At 46.7% G+C, this 19,709-nt stretch overlaps 1 protein-coding gene across 4 annotated transcripts in view; it reads left to right on the top strand.

Moving 5' to 3' along the window:
- The window catches only part of MRRF (mitochondrial ribosome recycling factor), a 57,642-nt gene that overhangs the window by 29,648 nt on the left and 8,285 nt on the right, over positions 1-19,709 (top strand). For all 4 annotated transcript variants that reach the window (XM_005687042.3, XM_005687043.3, XM_013967872.2 and 1 more), the window contains exon 6: positions 17,086-17,245. In XM_005687042.3, the coding sequence (XP_005687099.1) occupies positions 17,086-17,245 (160 nt within the window). The remainder of the gene's footprint in view (positions 1-17,085; positions 17,246-19,709) is intronic.

Raw genomic sequence — 19,709 nt, forward strand, 5'->3', positions numbered from 1 at the left:
CCCACTCCAGTATTCTGGCCTGGAGAATTCCATGGAATGTATAGTCCATGGGGTTGCAAAGAGTCGGGCACGATTGAGTAACTTTCACTTTTCACTGGGAAAATGGACAGTAACACACACATATAGTGTGTGTGTCAGCTGGCCACATTTTTCTCTCTGTGGAGAAGAATAAAGCAATGAAAAGCAATAAAGAACATTATATGTGGTGGTCGTGGGGTGGTGCAGGTTTAAGTGGTGTATTCACCAAAGGCTTCAGGGGAAAGGTGATAATTTATCAGAGAACTGAGGACATGGGAGAACAAACCATGCTTATATTCATCACTAAGGCAGAGGAAGCAGCAAGTGCAAAGACCCTGAGGTGGGTGTTAAGGGAATAGTAAGATAGTAAGAGTGCTCAGTGGCTGTAGCAGAACACGAGAGGGGAGAGAAGTAGGAGCTGAGATCAGAGTGAAATGGGGAGGCCAGTATCATGTAAAGTCTTTATTAGTCAGTGTTCTCCAAAGAAACAACCAATAGAGTATATATGTAAAAAGATTTATTGTAAAGAATTAGCTCATGCGATTATGGATGCCAACAAGTCCCAAGATCTGCAATCTTGGGAGACAGAGACTCAGGAGAGCTGATAGTGTGGTTCCCAGTCTAAAGGCCAGGGGGCTGGAGACCCAGGAAGTGCTGATGTTTCAGTTTGAGTCAAAGGCAGGGAAAAAAAAACAAAACATTGCTGCAGTTTGAAGGCAGTTGGGCAGAAGGAATTCCTTCTTATTCAGGGGAATTCGGTATTATTTTTGTTTTTTGCAGGCCTTCGAGTGATCGAGTGAGGCCCACCCACATTAGGGAGGGCAGCCTGCTTTACTCAGTCTAGTCTAAAGATTTGAATGTTCCACTTAACCGGGACATCCTCAGAGAAACACTCAGCATAATGTTTGACCGAATATCTGGGACCACTGTGACTCAAAAAATTAACCATCTGCTGTATACCTGAAACTAATACAACATTGTAAATCAACTATACCCTAATAAAAATTAAAATAAATAAAATTAGCCATCATAGTTCTTATACATCCTTGTAAAGATTTTGGTTTCTGTTTGGAGTGAAATGGGAAGTCATTGGAAGGTTTTGGGCTAGGGAGGGACATGATCTGACTTAGGTTTTGAAAGGATCATGCTGGTTGCTGTTTTGAGAATTACACTGTCTGAAGGTGAAGGTGAAAGCAGTGACCAGTTGGGAGCTATTCTAGTAATCCAGGTCTGATGCCTGGACTAGTGTGGCAATGGGATTGGTTAGAAGTGGTCAGATTCTGGGCACATTTTAAGGAAAAGCTACCAGGATTTGCTGACAGATTGATTGTAAATTTAGGAAGAAAGATCTCAAAGATGACTTCAAGGTTTTTGACCTGAGCAACTGGAGGGAGAGAGTTGCCATTTACTGAGACAGGACAGATGTGGGAGGACAGAGTGGGTGTGAGAGAAGACCAGGTTTTATCCTGTGTTTAATTTGAGATGCTAATAGACATCCACGTGGAGAGGTCAAGTAGGCTGTTAGGTATGTAAGTTTACAGTTCAGACAAGGGTGTGGGCTCGAGAGAGAAATCTGGGAGGCAGGAACATGTAGAAGAAGCCATGAGATTAAATGAGATTATTTTAGAGAATAAATGTGGATAGTGAAGAGAAGGGTTTGGAAACAGCCCTGGACAGTCCACATCAAGGTTTGTGGGTCAAGAAGGTGAGGAGGAACCAGCCAGAGAGACAGAATAAGTGGCCAGAGGACTCTGGAAGAGTGTGGGATCCTGGGAACCAAAGGAAGTGTCTTAGAGGAAGGACCCATGAGCTGCACCGGGTGTTGCTTGCTGATGGATCACAGAAGAGAAAGCCTGAGAATCAGTCATTGGATTTCACAACGTGATTTATTTATCAGTTAGTTTTTAGGTGGAGAAGGCAATGACACCCCACTCCAGTACTCTTGCCTGGAAAATCCTATGCATGGAGGAGCCTGGTAGGCTGCAGTCCATGGGGTCGCTAAGAGTCGGACACGACTGAGCGACTTCACTTTCACTTTTCACTTTCCTGCATTGGAGAAGGAAATGGCAACCCACTCCAGTGTTCTTGCCTGGAGAATCCCAGGACAGTGGAGCCTGGTGGGTTGCCGTCTATGGAGTCGCACAGAGTCGGACACGACTGAAGTGACTTAGCAGCAGTAGCAGTCTCTGGGTATAAAGGAAAGAAAACACAAGGGGTTTGGGCTTAGACAGACCTAGGTTCGAGTTCCCGTTCTATCATTCTCTGGGTTTATCTACTTGGGTCCTCTGAAAGCGGACACCAGGACAGAATTATATGTGCGAGAACTTTACGGGCAGAATCCTGTGAAAGAGAGGGTACAGGTCTGCCAGTGGTAAAGAATGGAAAAGAGGGTTGCATAGAAGATGGCGCACTATGGTGCATTTCTGAGGACTCTGCCGGACTGACAGGATGCTCCTGAGCGAAGATGGCCAGTTAAAGGAGACTCTTACCATTGGCCGACAGTGCTCCTGAAGTATGCCCACTGTAGTGATCTTGGGCAAATCATTTAATTGTTGGAAGCTTCAGCCTCCTTATCTGTAAAACAGGCATAATTTCAATGATTTTTTTTTTGAAGAGTAATGGGATATTATATGGAATATTATGTGTCATAAACTTTAATTCTCTTTTCTTATTTGTTATTATCTAATTCTCCTGGTTAAGGAGTTATTGAAAACATTCTTTTCTGATTATTTGGTAGTAAAACCAATGATATTTTCTGTTTGCTGATTGCTCTTTTAGTCCTTAACAGTCTCTTTCCCTCTCTTCCTCACTAACCCCTCCCCCAACACCATGTTGTTGTTGTTGTTTTTTTTCCCCCTGTCTTTTCCTCCATTTTTGGGGTTGGGAGGAGTTGAGTCATTATGTTGTAATTACCTTGGAACTTAAGTTGCTCAGGAACACTGTAGTTTGATTGTTAATGAGCACTTGGTTTGTTCTTTGAATATGGATTATGGTGAACAAGACCTCCTGGAAGGTATATCCAAAAGAAGAAAATCCAGTGACTAGTCCTGCCTGTGGTATGAGACTCGCTTAGTGTTTCTAGAAAGGCCAAGGGGCTTTGACTCTTCTTGACAGCCCCTGCCCACTGAGCTGCTCTCCAAGTCCTCACAGTTGGCTCCTACTTTTCCTCCTGACCTTCACAGCAATGGTAGACCTTATGCCTAGGCAGGGCTCCTCCCTCAGACTTTATTCCAAGGTGACAGCATGGCGGAGAATTCTCCTTGTGACTGGACCAAGCAGTTTCACCAGGTAACAGTTAAAGGCCCTGGGTTGTGGTTCTCCTAGCCTGGATTTTCTTTCTGAAGTGGTTTTTTTTTTTTTTTTTTTTGCAGCTTATGCTGATATAGAGTCTCTCATGGATGATTCCCAAGTTTTTCTAGGGACCGCAAGGTCATAAGGCAGGGAGGCAGGGTTCCCAGGCTGAGTTAATAAATAGGGGTAACTGCTGTGCATCCAGGGAGAGTGGAGTTGATACCTGGAGGAGCCAAGGTCAGAACAACTTGAAGAAGAGAATCAATAAAATGAGTTGTGTGGCCGAAGTCTAGTTATTTCAACTCGTTGAGTCTCAGTTTCCTCATCTGTAAAATGGGGTAGTAGCAAAATTTACTTTTCTGGAGGGGTATTGGGAGAAACTCTTGTGAAGGATAAAGGGGAGAAGGAGCAGGAGCAGGCAAGAAGAGTCTTTAGCTCATGATGCAGGTCTGACACCAGTGAAGAAAGGAAAGAAGTCCACTCAATGAAAAATGTAATTTTTAAAATCGTTGTTATCAAGTTAACTGCTTTTGAGTGTTCCCATGACCTCTTGTGCATGGTGACTATTAACTGTTATGGGGGGGTCGGGGGCAGAACTGCCGTCCCCCAGCTGAGGAGACCGAGGCATGCTGTCTGCCACTGAGCTTTCCACCTGGGAGACAAGTACTGTTCAGTGACAAGAGCCAGGTAGGCATGCAGCATTTTTAACAGCTTTATTGAAGTCTAATTCACCCACGTTTGACTGTGTGGATCACAATAAACTGTGGACAATTCTGAAAGAGATGGGAATACCAGACCACCTAACCTGCCTCTTGAGAAATCTGTATGCAGGTCAGGAAGCAACAGTTAGAACTGGACATGGAACAACAGACTGGTTCCAAATCAGGAAAGGAGTACGTCAAGGCTGTATATTGTCACCCTGCTTATTTAACTTCTATGCAGAGTACATCATGAGAAACACTGGGCTGGAAGAAACACAAGCTGGAATCAAGATTGCCGGGAGAAATATCAATAACCTCAGATATGCAGATGACACCACCCTTATGGCAGAAAGTGAAGAGGAACTAAAAAGCCTCTTGATGAACGTGAAAGAGGAGAGTGAAAAAGTTGGCTTAAAGCTCAACATTCAGAAAAGGAAGATCATGGCATCTGGTCCCATCACTTCATGGGAAATAGATGGGGAAACAGTGGAAACAGTGTCTGACTTTATTTTTTGGGGCTCCAAAATCACTGCAGATGGTGACTGCAGCCATGAAATTAAAAGAGGCTTACTCATTGGAAGAAAAGTTATGACCAACCTAGATAGTATATTCAAAAGCAGAGACATTACTTTGCTGACTAAGGTCCGACTAGTCAAGGCTATGGTTTTTTTTCCTGTGGTCATGTATGGATGTGAGAGTTGGACTGTGAAGAATTGGACTGAGCACTGAAGAATTGATGCCTTTGAAGTGTGGTGTTGGATAAGACTCTTGAGAGTCCCTTGGACTGCAAGGAGATCCAACCAGTCCATTCTGAAGGAGATCAGCCCTGGGATTTCTTTGGAAGGAATGATGCTAAAGCTGAAACTCCAGTACTTTGGCCACCTCATGAGAAGAGTTGACTCATTGGAAAAGACTCTGATGCTGGGAGGGATTGGGGGCAGGAGGAGAAGGGGACGACAGAGGATGAGATGGCTGGCTGGCATCACGGACTCGATGGACGTGAGTCTGAGTGAACTCTGGGAGATGGTGATGGACAGGGAGGCCTGGCGTGCTGCAATTCATGGGTTTGCAAAGAGTTGGACACGACTGAGCAACTGAAGTGAACTGAACTGAGAGGGTATACTACAAAGATTTTTAGTATAGTCAGAGTTATGCAAGCTTCACCACATTCATTTTAGGACATTTTCATCACCTCGCAAAGATACCCTGAGCCCACTAGCTATCACTCCCTACTTTACCCCAGATCACCCTCATAAGGATTGCTCTAGGCAACTACTAGTCTGTCCATATAGATTTCCCTGTTCTGAACGTTTCATATAAATAAATTCACACAGTATGTCGTCTCTTGTGACTAGCTTTTTTCACTTGCATAATATTTTCAAGGTTCATCCATGTTGTAGCATGAATCAGTACTTCATTCTTTTTTCTTGACAAATAATATTCCACTGAGTGGATAATACCACATGTTATTTTTCCATTCACAGGCTGATGCATATTTGAGTTGTTTCCACTTTTGGGCTATTATAAATAATGTTGCTATAAGCATGCTTTTTTTGGAGAAGGAAATGGCAACCCACTCCAGTGTTCTTGCCTGGAGAATCCCAGGGACGGGGGAGCCTGGTGGGCTGCCGTCTCTGAGGTCACACAGAGTTGGACACGACTGAAGTGACTTAGCAGCAGCAGCAGCAGCAGCAGCAGCAGCAGCAAGCATGCTTTTAGTTCTCTTGGGGATAAACATATGAGTGGAATTGCTAAAGTCATGCGATAACTGTTTAACTTTTTGAAGATCTGCCAAACTTTTCCACAGGGACTGCACATTTCGTATTCTTCCCAGTAATATTGAAGGACTCTAATTGCCCTCTTTGGCAGTACTGGTTGTTGTTGTTGTCATTGTTGTTATTACCATCTAAGTGGGTAGGAAGTGATGTCTCGTTGTAGTTTTGACTTGCATTTCCCTGATGTTAGTGATATTGAGTATTTTTTTGTGTGCTTGTTTGCCATTTGTACATCTTTAGAAAAATGTCTGTTCAGGTCCTGTGCTCATTTTTAAATTGTATTGTTTGTACTTTTATGCTGAGGTGTAGGAGATCTTTATATGTTCTGAATACTAGTCTTTTATTAGATATATGACTTTCATCTCTTTAATTATAAAAATAGTACACATTAGTGTAAAGATTCAAGTCCTGCAGAAAAGTAAAGAGTTCTTTTATTGCCCTCAAGGATTCTTCCTGAAGTAACTTGTTGGTAAGTTTGATAAATATCCTACCAGATTTTAAAAGGTGCACACACACACACACACACACACACATGTTCAGTTTACATAAGTGGGATTAAGTTTCTGCCATCTGCTGTGCCACAGCTTGTTTTTTATTTATTTATTTTTGGCTCAACAGAACCTTCCGTACATCTTTTCATGGTGATCTCATTGTTTCTGTGTGTACAGAGAAACACCGTCTTGAGACGGGTGTTAACACAGATGAGGAAACTGGGGATCAGAAAGTTACGTAATTTGCTCAGAGTCACAGATTGGTAAGCAGAGGGGTCATGTCTCACATCGAGTCTGTCTGTTTCCACGCCCCTGTTCTTGCCACACTATCACCTTGCTTTCCCGGCTGCTAACCGGAACCTTCCTCCCTTCTCCTTGCTCTGCAGCCCCTCTCTCTAGCTGCTGTATCGCTTTGAGGATCTTGAACCAGGGAGAGTGTGTCTCACGTGCATATCCTTGGACATATTGATAATACCCTTTCCTCACACAGCTCACACACATACAGACCTTTAGTGATGGTGAGAGAAAAAATCAGAAGAGACCGCCTGAGTGACTTCACTTGGGTGGGAGCAGCCATCATCTGCGCTTGAGCAACTGCAGCTGCTTCTCTGGCCCTTTTCGTGCCCACCACCTGCTCTCATTGCTGCTCTCCAGGGTCGCTCCTTCCTTTATTTGGCTGGTGGATGTCCAGTCCATTGTTTGTCTCCCCTTCCAGGCCTGGCGAGCTCTGTGCAGTTACAGGTTGCCCCCTTTCTCCTCACCCAGCCTGTGGGTCTTTAGAAGCGCCTTCTGCTATTGAGACCCCAAGTGTGTGGAATGGGAGCTCTCTCCCTGCACAGATATTCCGTTTGAAACACGTAAGAAAGTGCAGTCAGGAATCGAGTGGAGTGTGTGCTGAGCAGAAAGCGCCATCAGCATCTATGCAGAAGCTGCGCCTGAAAGGACGGGTTCCTTCCCCGCCACCCCCCTGTTGTCCACCCTGTGTGTGCTGCCCCTGCTGACAGGACCCGGCAGTTGGCCGCCTGAGGTCATCCCCGTCCCATGGCCGACCTCTAGGGACCCCCTCCTCCTCTCTGCCCACTGTGTTTAGGCTCGTAGGGGAGCTGGAGGAGTAGCAGTGAACTCTGTCTAAGCAGTCTCGGTGAAGGAGAGTCCGTGTCACTGCAGCTGGTAAGAATAGTGGCTCAGGTTTGTCTAGCACCAGCAGGGAGGCCTGAGATTCACAAGTGAGGCTGCACTGGGCTCAGATCCCAGGTCTTCCAGGAACATGTGTGGCCTTGGGCAGGTCACTCAATCTGTCTAAGCCTCCGTTTTTCTAATCTTCAGAAACCGGGTAATAAGACCAGTAATGTCACAGTTCGATGCAAAAGTTCACTCAGTGCACAAAGCGTGCGTCCCCTCAGAGCCTGGCACATGGAAAGAGCTCTGCAAATGTTCGTCACTGTTACTCTGACTGAAGGGGAGCAGATGGCACTGGGGCCAGAGGGCTAGGCAGTTATCAGGGAGCCCTTACTGTCCTCATAGTGAGGCTCCTCATTCTCTCCCGGTCTTGCTTCATTTTCTTTGTAGCACTTAAGTGTCGGTTTACAGAGTTGCGGGTGCCCCTCTCTCCCCTTTACTTGAGTGTGACTTGGTGGCCCTTCATCTGTTCTGTCCCGCGCTATATCCCTAGCTCTGGGGACAAGACCTAGCATGTAGTAAGGACAGTAATGGCCCGGGGTGCCCGCTGCTGTGCCAGCTGCTATTTGTACATGAACCACGATATTCATAGCAGTCTTCAGAGGCAGGTGTATTATTTCCCCCATTCACACCTGAGGGTGCCAAGTCATAAGGGAAGGGAGTGTCTGCACCCAGTGTCACACGGTGAGTGAGGGGAGGGACAGGCATCTTTCTTAGACCCTGGGCCTGTAGCCACTAGGCTCTGATCTCTCAGTGGGAAGCTTCACTGTCATTTCTAATCTGAGAACATCTTTTAAAATAGTCAGTACCCATGTGTGCAGAATTCTTCAACCATCATCTCTCATTTGGTCCTGACTGTGGAAGAAGAAAAGTAACATTTTTATCACTCCTCCCACTCGGCCCCCATTTACAAGTAAGAAAACAACAGATAGTGTTTATTGAGCATGTCCCCATGACCAGTACATTTAGTAACTCTCTTAATCCTTGCAACAGTCTCATTAACTTAGTTGTATTAAACACATTTGACAGATGGGAACACTGAGGCAAAGAAGTGAAATGACTTGCCCAGGGCCATACGGCTAAGCAGTGATAGGTCTGGGGCCTCAAACCCTGGTTGTGTGGCTTCAGAGACTGTTCTTGTGAATGCTTCCTTGTGATCTGGGGAGGAAAAACTAGTCATGCACAGCTACCCAGCCTTGAAGTGGCAGAGCTGGGAGTGGAAATCAGCCTTGGCCACCACACCTGTGTTATCCTGTACGTGAGAGCAGAAGGGAGAGTTACCTCCATGAATCCCTGAACTTGGGTTTCCAACCTTTGGGTGACAGGGAAGGAGAAAACCAGTGACTTCATCTTGATCACTCAGCTCGGAATGTGGAGCTGTGACCCCTGACCTCAACTTCCTCTCTCTCTCCATCATGCTGGGCTATATTTCAGGATGGCATGTCTGCTTAGCCAGGCCTCGGTCACAGGACAGGCCTCTGAAAGCAGGTGCCCAGTTATATGTCCCCAGAGAAAATCGATGGTACTGCTGATGGTAGAAGTCTTTCCAAAGTGGGTGTATGATTTTCTTTGGACTAGAAGGACACTGCATATCTTTATGAAACACATTCGTGCCTGTTAGAGGCTGGTGAGCTGTGGTCGGGGTGCAGTATGCAGTGGGGGTGGCTAGGAGAGAGGGGAGAGAGAATCATGTCCCTAGGAGTGTAGGAAGTCTGGCAGTACTACACAAACAAACACGTTTCCTTCAGGGCCAGCAGCCCCACAGCATCGGGCAGCGCCCACCAGCAAAGTAAAACAGGGCCTGCGACTGCTGCTGACTGCAGGCCGATGCTGCTATATGGGGAGGCAGCCCATCACGGAGACGGGCATCAGGGGTTCTCTCGGTGGAGCCGTCAGAGATGTGTTTACGCAGACTGTTTGTTCCCTGGAAGTGTGACTCCCTTCTTCTCCCTCAGCCTGTCCTGGGCTTCTGAAGCCCAGCTCTTGTCTCCCGGGGCCCCCAGGCCCACTCTCCTCTCTTCCCGTCCCGTCCCCCGGCGGCTCACCGACTGCTCAGTAGCCTAAGCTGCTCGTGACTCCGTCCTCTGACTGCTTTCTCTCCGACCGCTCACATCCTGTGGTCCCCCAGCCTTGGAGATTCTGCGGTTGGAACAGCAAAGCGGCTGCCCTGTGTGTGCTGGAGTGTGTGCACACTGGTGGTGTGCTGAGCCTGTGCCGCTGCCATCTCCTTTAATCCTTGCTCCCGCCCTCTTAGTGATATTCTTCCTCCTGCTCTACATGCAAGGAGGCTTGAGTCCAGAGAAGTCCAGCAGTGTGTGCACGGTTCTGAAGCCAGCAAGTGGCAAAGCAGGGATGCCAGCTGAGGTTTCCTGGCTCTGAAGCACATCCTTTCTACCCTCTAAGTGACCAAGGAGCCTTTTGAAGTCTGACATCTTATAACTGGTTTTTACCACAGTTGCCACACCGAGCATAGCTTCCTCTGATGTACCCCTGGTGAGTGTCTTTGCACATGTCCCATTCTCGTTGAAGCCATAGGAAGTATCGTTTCAGTATCTGCTGTGTGAGTTGCTGGCGGGGCATGCCCCTCAGCTTATTGTTCATGGGAACACACTCAAGGAGTTCTGCAGGAAGGCCCCCATCCAGGATGTTCCTGGAAGACCCGCCTGGTGGGGTTTGTACAAACAAAGCATGACCCTGCCAGCTCAGCTGAAGCCCTGCCTTATGCTGGGAGGATCTCTGACCCCAGCGGAAAAGGCTGCTCTCTTCATCACTCAATCGGGAGGCTGCTGCAGGCCAGTCGTGAGCTCTCTGTCCGCCTGCCAAGAGGCTTCTGGGCAGACTCTTGCCTTATGCTTAGATCTGGTTGGTACCTTGGTCTCTGTACAAAATCCAAGTCTGACCTCACTTCTGCTTCACTCAGACATCTGTGATACTCTGTGTTGGTCTTAGAAACAGTCTGCCTTTTTTTTTTTTTTTTTAATTGTAGTGAGATATACATAGGACGTTCCTGTAGCTCAAGTGGTGAAGAATCTGCCTGCAATGCAGGAGACCAGGGTTCAATCCCTGGGTCGGGAAGGTCCTCTGGAGAAGGGAATGGCAATCCACTCTGGTATTCTTGCCTTAAAACTCTACCGTTTCAGTTATTTTTAAATGTACAGTTCAGTGGTATTAAGTACATTTACAGTATTGTACAATCTCCAGAACTGTTTTTGTCTTGTGAAACTGAAACTTTGTACCCATTAAAAGCAACAGTCCCCATTCCCAGATCCCCCAGGTCCCTGGTAATTGCTGTGTTACTTTCTGTGTCTGTGAATTTGACTATACTAGGTACATCATATAAGTAGAATCATATAATATTTGTCCTGCTGCTGCTGCTGCTGCTGCTAAGTCGCTTCAGTCCAACTCTGTGTGACCCCATAGACGGCAGCCCACCAGACTCCCCCGTCCCTGGGATTCTCCAGGCAAGAACACTGGAGTGGGTTGCCATTTCCTTCTCCAATGCATGAAAGTGAAGTTGCCCAGTCGTGTCTGACTCTTAGCAACCCCATGGACTGCAGCCTACCAGGCTCCTCCATCCATGGGATTTTCCAGGCGAGAGTACTGGAGTGGGATACCATTGCCTTCTGTTGAGTCTCGCTTATTTCATTTAGCATAATCTTTTCAAGGTTTATACATGTTATAGCAGAATTCTCTTGCCTTTTTAAGGCTGAATCATATTCCACTGAGTGTATCTACCCAGTGTAAATGTCCATTCATCCGTCAGTGGATCTGCTAAGTCAGAATGTGGCATCGAAGGGCCTGCGTACTAGTCTCGCCCTTGCCAGGCTCGCCAGCCTCCTCTCTGGGTATAGGCCTTCTCCTCTGCTTTCTGTGCTGCAGCCACACTGCCTTTTTTCAGTTCCCCAAGAGCAGGACCCTCCTCACCTGGAATAAGGCCTTTATTTTACATGGACCATTTGCTCTGGTGGGAATGACCTTCACCTAGCTTCTCCACTCTTACTCATCTGAACTTAAATATCCCTTAACTTAAATATCATCACATTTTCTTCTGGAGTCCCACAGGAGAGTGTGGTCAGCCCCCTGCTTATTATTTTCATAGAGCTCTTCATGTCTTTATCGTGGTTCTCACCACTGTAGCTTATTGATTAACTGTGCATGTATTTGTTTAATGACTGCCTTCCTTGCCAGACTGTAAACTCACTCTGACATAGTGGATGGAACACAACAGGTGCCCTGTAAAATAGCTGCTGAATGGAACTGTAAACTAAGTGAATAAATTAATGCCAGAAAGACAAATGTTAAATTACTAATCAGATCTCAAAAAAATCATCTTATAGGAGCCTAGATTGTTTGCCCTGTCATTTCTCATTTGATAAAAACTTGAATAAACTCTTCATTATTTGAAGATACCTCTGTAGTTGCCATTGGGCTTTCCGTGGGGGCTCAGTGGTAAGATTCCAACTGCCAATGCAGGAGATGCAGGTTCCATCCCTGGGTTGAGAACATCCCCTGGAGGAGGAAATGGCAACCCACTCCAGTATTCTTGCCTGGAAAATCCCATGGACAGAGATGCCTGGTGGGCTATAGTCCACGGAGTCACGAAAAGTCAGACACGACTGAGCACGCACGCACACACGAGCTACCAAACATGAACAGCAGTAGCCACAAAGGCAGCTCACGTTTTCTGATTGTTTATTTCCTACCATGCTTTTACTGTTCACTTTCTGTATATTATCTCGCCTTATCCTCACAAGAACTCTGAAAGGTAGAGGCTGGGGCTTTCTGTTTATTTTCAGTCCCTATTTCCAGATGAGAGGACCGGGGCTCAGAGAGTTTAAATCGCTTACTTAAGGTCACTCAGCCAGTACATGCCAGGTGCAGAAGTGGAGGGGTGTCAGGGTAGGTTGGAGCACCTTCCTCTCTGCTAGCGCCCTTCCCCTCATTAATAGAGAGAACTCAGTTTCTCTCTGTTTTATAAATGGGGTGTCTGCCTTGATTTTCTTTGAATCCAGAGTTTTCTGGCTAAAGAAGAATTTGAAAACCCCAGGTCTTCAGAACAAATTCGATGCCCCCTTTTCTAGCCTCACCCCTGTCTCCTCCCGCGCTTCTGCCTGGAGTGCTCTGTCTTCTGCAGTCAGTGAGTCGCTATGCATCTCTAGGGCACTTCCCGAACCTCACAGCAGAATGAGCTGTGTTCTCCGCATGCTCCTTCCTCCTGCAGAAAGCCTGTCCCTCCATCCCAGCAGTGCTCTTCCTCAGCAGTGGTTGATGAGTCTGTCTGCGCTGCTGGACTGAGCCTCTGGAGAAGTTGGACCAGGCCTCCCTCATCTCTGGCGCTCCTCAGCCCGGCCCAGGATCTGGCAGTGAACCCTGGGGCCCCCGCCAATGCTTGATGAGTGACTGCAGGCCAAGTGCAGAGCGGGTGCTCAGAACCAACTGGCTGAGCCGAGAGCCTGAGCTCACAGGGCCCCGTGAATGTGAGATGGAGATGGTCAGATGTATTAATCACTGGTTTGGAAAGGCATTACAATAGTTCCATAATAGAGTATGTTTCTTTTCTAAAACAGATGTGCCCTCGTTGTTTCATGAGGAAGTAATTAAGTGTGTTTGATTAAAACATTCATAGATGCTATCATTTATTCAAGGCTACTACTATATGCTGCTGCTGGTACTTTATATACGTCGTGTCTGCTTCTCCCAGTCCTCCGGACAAGGTGTTTTCATTATCTTCACTTCAGAGATGAAGAAACTGAGGCGGAGAGAGATTAAGTAGCTTGCCCACTTCTGAGTCAGCTTCTGAGTGATAGATATAGGAATAAAACAGGTCTGACTGTACTTCAGAACCAAGCCTTTCCGTCACCCTGACTGCTTCCGATCTTGTATTCCGGATTCGTTCAGCCCAGCACCACCCGGAAGCAGCATGCAGATGCCACTCTTCCTCTCAGCACTTCCTGTGCCTGGCACCCCCTCCCCCTCCTCTCTTCTCCCCCCAACCCTCACTGTACCCCCGCACCCTCACTGTACCCCCCACCCTCGCTGTACCCCCCACCCTCGCTGTACCCTCCCCCCTCACTGTACCCCCACCCTCGCTGTACCCCCCACCCTCGCTGTACCCCCCACCCTCACTGTACCCCCCCACCCTCACTGTATCCCCCCACCCTCGCTGTACCCCCCCACCCTCGCTATACCCCCCCCGACCCTCACTGTATCCCCCCACCCTCGCTGTACCCCCCCCACCCTCGCTGTATCCCCCCACCCTCGCTGTATCCCCCACCCTCGCTGTACCCCCCACCCTCGCTGTACCCTCCCCCCTCACTGTACCCCCCACCCTCACTGTACCCCCCACCCTCGCTGTACCCCCACCCTCACTGTATCCCCCCACCCTCGCTGTACCCCCCACCCTCGCTGTATCCCCCCACCCTCGCTGTACCCCCCACCCTCACTGTACCCCCCACCCTCGCTGTACCCCCTCACTGTACCCCCCCACCCTCACTGTACCCCCCCACCCTCGCTGTACCCCCCCATGCACCCTCACCGTACCCCCCCACCCTCGCTGTACCCCCCCATGCACCCTCACTGTACCCCCCACCCTCACTGTACCCCCCCACTTTCTTAGATTATTGCCTCTGTATTTGCATTCTGAAACTGACATATTTTTGTCAATGTCAATAATTAAATAATACAATGTGTGGAAACTGGTGTCAATAGTGTAATAGTGTCACATTTTCATTAATAAATATAAAAATACTTTATTAAGGCCAAATTACATATATTATGATTTTGTTTTCTTTATGTAGCCATTTACTCTCAAGATTTTTTGTCCCAATTTGTATAGTTTTGAACATGTGATTTTTTTCCCCCCATGTAAAATATAAGTGTAGTAAAAAAAACAGTTGGTTAGATACATTTTTTAATTTTTTTTAAGGTTGTCTAAAAAGCAAGCTATTTCAGATTATATATGAAATGTTAGATTGAAATACTTCTCTGCAGAGAAGTTTAAGAGGTTTCTGACAGACTTAGATTCATTTATTTTCTGCTCCTCCTAGTGTTTCAGCAGGATTAAGCTTTTTGAATCAGCGGATCAAGTTTTAATTTTCCTGTTCCTTCCTTATACTGACATATGCTTTGGCAGAACAAAAAAGAGACCTAAACATGTCAGCATGATTTTTGTTCAATGAATTAAAAACCATAAAAGTAACAAGATCTGATCCAAATCCCTAAACTCCTGACATGGTGGTTTTGTCCTTTTCAGTCCCAAGATTCATATTACTGACTTTGAAAAAAGCTTTCTGCCTGGAAGCAGAAGTAATGGCAGCAGCACATAATTTATTTGGAATAGACTGCAAGAGGTAGGCAGCCTGGAGTAGCGGGAAGAATGCAGGCTAGAAAGATCTGGATATGAATCCCAGTTCTGTCACTCAGGCCCACAGGCAAGTTACTTAATGCCTCAGTTTCCTCATTGGAAAATGGGGGTTTTAGAATCTAGTTTGATGAGTTGTTGTGAGGTTCAGTGAGGGAATAAGGTACTCACCTAGCACTGAGGGGTTTAGTACTGGTAGGAGTCAGGATTATTTTCATTTTGAGAATATTTTGAGAATTTGAGAATTTTGTGAATTCAAATAGCTGGATCCAGAAGGATTTATTTATCACTCAGCTGCCTACTTTATCTTCACAGCTTGACCTGTCTCAAAATGCTTTCATTTTTTTTCTCATCCTATCAGAGAAAAAGTACTAGGTAAATGCCACTAAATCTCTAACTCCTATTTGTCACTGTTTCACATGGAACACTTACACCCAGGATTTGGGATTATCCTTCATAAGCCAGAACCATGTTGACTTAAGGGTCAGGAACCATATGCCAGTGGTGTCCAGTTCAGGATTCAGGAGGCAGAGCATTTTTTTCATACTGAGACTATTGGCTTTTGAAGCAGGCCAGCGTAGGTTTGGCTTTGTGTAAGATACCAAGCTTTTTCATCTGTAAAATGGAGTTTGTGATCTTATAAGACCCTCTATGATATGGCTTTCCAGCCTCTTTTCTGGTTACTCCGTTCTTTATTATCTGTGGTCCATTTGGTTCCTCATACGACCACAGTCTCCTGGTAACCTAAAGCCTTTGTGCGTGCTTTTTCTCCCTCCTGGAAATCCCTACCAATCCTGGCAACTTGCATGTATTCTTCAGATCCTTGTGGGCTATTAGTCAGGATGGGATGAGCAGTGCTGTAGTAACAAGTAGTCCTCCAAATCTCCATGCCTCAAACAACAGAAACATTTCTTGTTCATGCCAAGTGGGGCACTGTTCACCATTGTCTCTCTGGGACCCAAGCTGACGGAAGTGCCCTCTCAACCTGCACTGCAGCCAGCAGGGACAAATGTGGTAGAGCGCATGCGGGCTCGTAAAGGCGACGCCCATTCTGCTCACATCTCATTGGCCAAAGCAAGTTGTGCAGCCACACCAAACTTCAGAGGGGAGGGGAAGTGCATTCCTCCTGGAAGGAATAAGAATCAGAATACCAGCGAACAAACCTAATGAGAGCCACGCTCAGATATTGTTTCCTCAGCAAAGTCTTCCCTCCCCCAACTGACCCCTCCCCAGACACAGACATGCTCTGTTGTAAGTCTCTTTACTTAGCTCTCTGCCTAGCTGAGCTCCCTCGGAACAGGACAGAGGTCTGTCACCTTCATCGTCGCACACTTGGTGCAACCAACACTCTGGTCCTGACGGGTAGTAGTGTGCACACGACCAAGAAACCAAGGCGGGACAAACATGTTGGCTTTTGCGATGATTAAGTGTAAAATAGGAATAATAACTGCTTCATACAGTTGTAAGGGTCAGCTTAGGCAAAAAGTTCTAGAGTGCCTGTCCCAGGGATTTATAATAGGCCTTCAGTATGCTCACTGTTGTTATTATGATAAGGATATTAATAGTTAAAATAACTGACATTTATTAAGCATTTTTAGTATGTCAGATACTCTCATGGGTACTTCATGGAAGTTAAATGGTACAATATTCTCATGTGTTGTGTCTGGGTCAGTGCTAAAGCAATTCACAAGTAATTTGTCATGATAATAGTTAAGATTCTGAAGGTTACTACTTAATTTGTTTTGGATGATTTAGAGGTGTAGAGATGGTGCTGTTTCTGCAGCATCTCATTCATTGGCATTGCTTTCTTTAGTTGGAGAGAAAGGGGTAGAATTACAGCTGATAGTTGCTTTCTTTTAAAATGTGCCAGGGTCAGTGCTAGACAAGTGACACAGACCATCCCATAATCTTCACACCACCCCTTTAAGTCAGGTACTGACAATCCCATTATACAGATGGGAACTCTGAGGAAGGGAAGTCAGTTATGCATCCAGTAAGAGGCATGGCCAGGATTTAACTTCAAGGCTGCCTAGACTCTCTGGCTCATGATTTTAAGCAGCACACTTACTGGCTGTCCTCAGTTATCTCACCAGGAACCTTCCTTGACCCTGAACATCCTCCTGGGCGTGTGTCAGGAATGTGAAGATCTTCCAGCAACGGAGAGTACAGTTATAAACTGCTGAGCTAGTGCATAAAGTGATGTTGAATTCTTGGCAGGCAGTTCATACATGGGATGATTTTATTGAACTTTTTTTTTTGTCTTTTATCAGAGTAACCCGGGAGCACAGAGAAATGCTGGTGAAGCTGGCTAAACAGAACACGAACAAGGCCAAAGACTCGTTACGGAAAATTCGTACCAACGCAATAAATAAGGTGAAGAAATCAAAGGACAAGGCCTCCGAGGACACCATTAGGCTCATAGAGAAACAGGTACTGTGGCCAACAGATGTCATGTTTACGTATCTGACCCAGAAAAGCATTGTTCACATCTGAAATGAAGAAAATGAAAACAGGGTACCCCAGTTCTTTCACTGGCATGATTGGCATTGGCCGAGTCTGTCCTGGGCCTGGCCCTGTGCTGGACCCTGGAAATACAGAGGAGGGGAGGAAGCTACTGACCATACTGTGTTCCAGGCTCTATCCTGAGCACTTTACAACACTTAATTTATCCTCGTCACTGCAAAGTGAGGTGGGTGGGTGGTGAGAGGAGTGAGGTAACTTGCCCAAGGTCATGCTGCTGGTAAATGGTAGCCATAGCATCCAAACCCAGCAGACTGATCTCAGAGCCTGTACTCCAGGGCTTTCCTGTCTGTGCCTGGTTGTCTGGGTGCTAAGAAGTGAGGACCTGGCCCTGTTTTTAGTGTGCTGAGTAAGCGCACTTGAACAAGTCTTAAAGGAGCAACTGGAATGAAACAGAGACAAGGGGGAATGGTTAACAGCATGTACAAAGGTATGGTGATGGAAAGGAGCACCATTCAGTGAGATAACTGTGGCTCCGACCCAGGATGACACAGAAGGGCAGAGATGACGGTGGCCAGTTCACTGCAGGTCTCCTATACCAGGCTGAGGAGTTTGAACTTTAACATGTCCAGAGGTTCCCATGTTGGCTCTGCATCTTTATTGGTCATTTGTGGCCACACTGATGCTGCATAGCATGCCACCTCGAAATTCAGTGATGTATATTTCAAGCATTTCTTATTCCTGTCTCTGTGGGTCAGCTGGGAGGTAGCTGTTCTAGGCTGAGCTCAATGTGGCTCAGCCATTGAGACTTCCCAGGTGGCGCTAGTGGTAAAGAACCCGCCTGCCAACGCAGGAGATGCGACATGCAGGTTCAATCCCTGGGTTGGGGAGATCCCCTGGAGAAGGAAATAGCAACACACTCCCGTATTCTTGCCTAGAGAATCCCATGAACAGCTGGCGAGCTACAGTCCGTAGCATCGCACAGAGTTGGACACAAGTGAAGTGAGTTGGCACGCACCTTCTCAGATCTTGGATGGGGCTCAAGTCGGCTCTACATCTCTCTCAATCTTCTGGAGTCAACAGGCTTCACAGGGCATCTTTTCATGGCAACAGCAGATGGCAAGAGCATAATCTACTCAAGTACATTTTAAGCACCTACTCTTTTCACATCCCACTGGCCAGGCAAATCTTACCTGCCAAACCCAGTATCACTGTGGAGGGAAAGTATACGTGTTCATGGAGGTCTGGGGGTGGGGGTGAATACTTGTTGAGCAATAATCTAATCTGTCACAGCATTAGAGTCACTTGAGGAGCTAACAAAAATATGGTTATATGGGGCCCCTGCTCCCAGAGATTCAGTCAGTGAGTCAGGGGTGGGGCCTAGGGTTCTGCATTTTAAAGTGCTCCCCAGGTGATTCTGATGCAGTGACTCCCTTGAATGATTATATTTTCAGACAGCAGAGCATCACACTTGTGTTTGAAGGTTGACTATGGTGGCTGGGTGGAAACCAGATTGTAAGGGGCATAACCGGAAGTTGTGAGGCTGCTGCAGGAATCCAGCCAGGAAATGATGATGGCCTGAACTTGTGTGGTACCCATGTAATAAAGACAGAAAGATTAGAAAAAAAAAAAAGACAGATGATTTACCAGTATTGAGGAGACAGAATGTTTAGCTTATAAACTTTATAAGGGGCTTTCCCAAAGCCTCCATCATCCACGATAAAAGCATTATGTTATAAAGATTGAACAGGAGTGTGGGCAGGATAGGGCATAAAGAGGGAAGATGGGGAGGCCAGGAGAGTCGTTAGGGGGTCATGAGGACCCCCTAAATTGACTATTCCTTCCTCTTGGACTAACAGAATGCTAGTCATAGAGCAGGCCCAACAGTGAGTCAGGGAAGAATTTTAGATGAATGTCTGGGCCTCCTACATTTTCTGATTCAGTAAGTCTGCTTAAGAATGTGTATTTTTGAAGGGTTCCCCAGACAAGGAAAAACAGGAAAGGTAGTGACCCGGAAGCATGGCAGTGTACCCCTGTAATGGCACTGGGGTTAGAAAGAGGTGGTTCTACACTTGATGTCATGTGACCTTGGCAAGTGACTTGACTTCTTGGAGTCTGTTTCTTCTGTGAAAAGGGATTTGGAATTCCTGCTGTGAAGGGATACGCTGGGGATGCTAGAAGCACTGTGAGAGTGTCTGACACTGAGCCCCTCAGGGCTCGTTTCCTGCCCTCTCTGTGGCCTCCTCTTGCCTTGCATTAGCTCAAAGAGACTGGTAGACTGGCCTGCCTTTGCTGAGCACTCACCAGGCCTTGTAAGAGTCCAGCTGGGCCAGCTCCTTGTCCACCTCCCAGGGGTTTTCATCACTCTAGCAGACACTTGGCCTTTTTGTTGCTTTCTGGTGGTGAGCCTGTAACCTCTGATGCCCTTCAGGCA

This window comes from Capra hircus, chromosome 11, assembly GCF_001704415.2.
Source record: "Capra hircus breed San Clemente chromosome 11, ASM170441v1, whole genome shotgun sequence".
Taxonomy (NCBI): Eukaryota; Metazoa; Chordata; class Mammalia; order Artiodactyla; family Bovidae; genus Capra; species Capra hircus.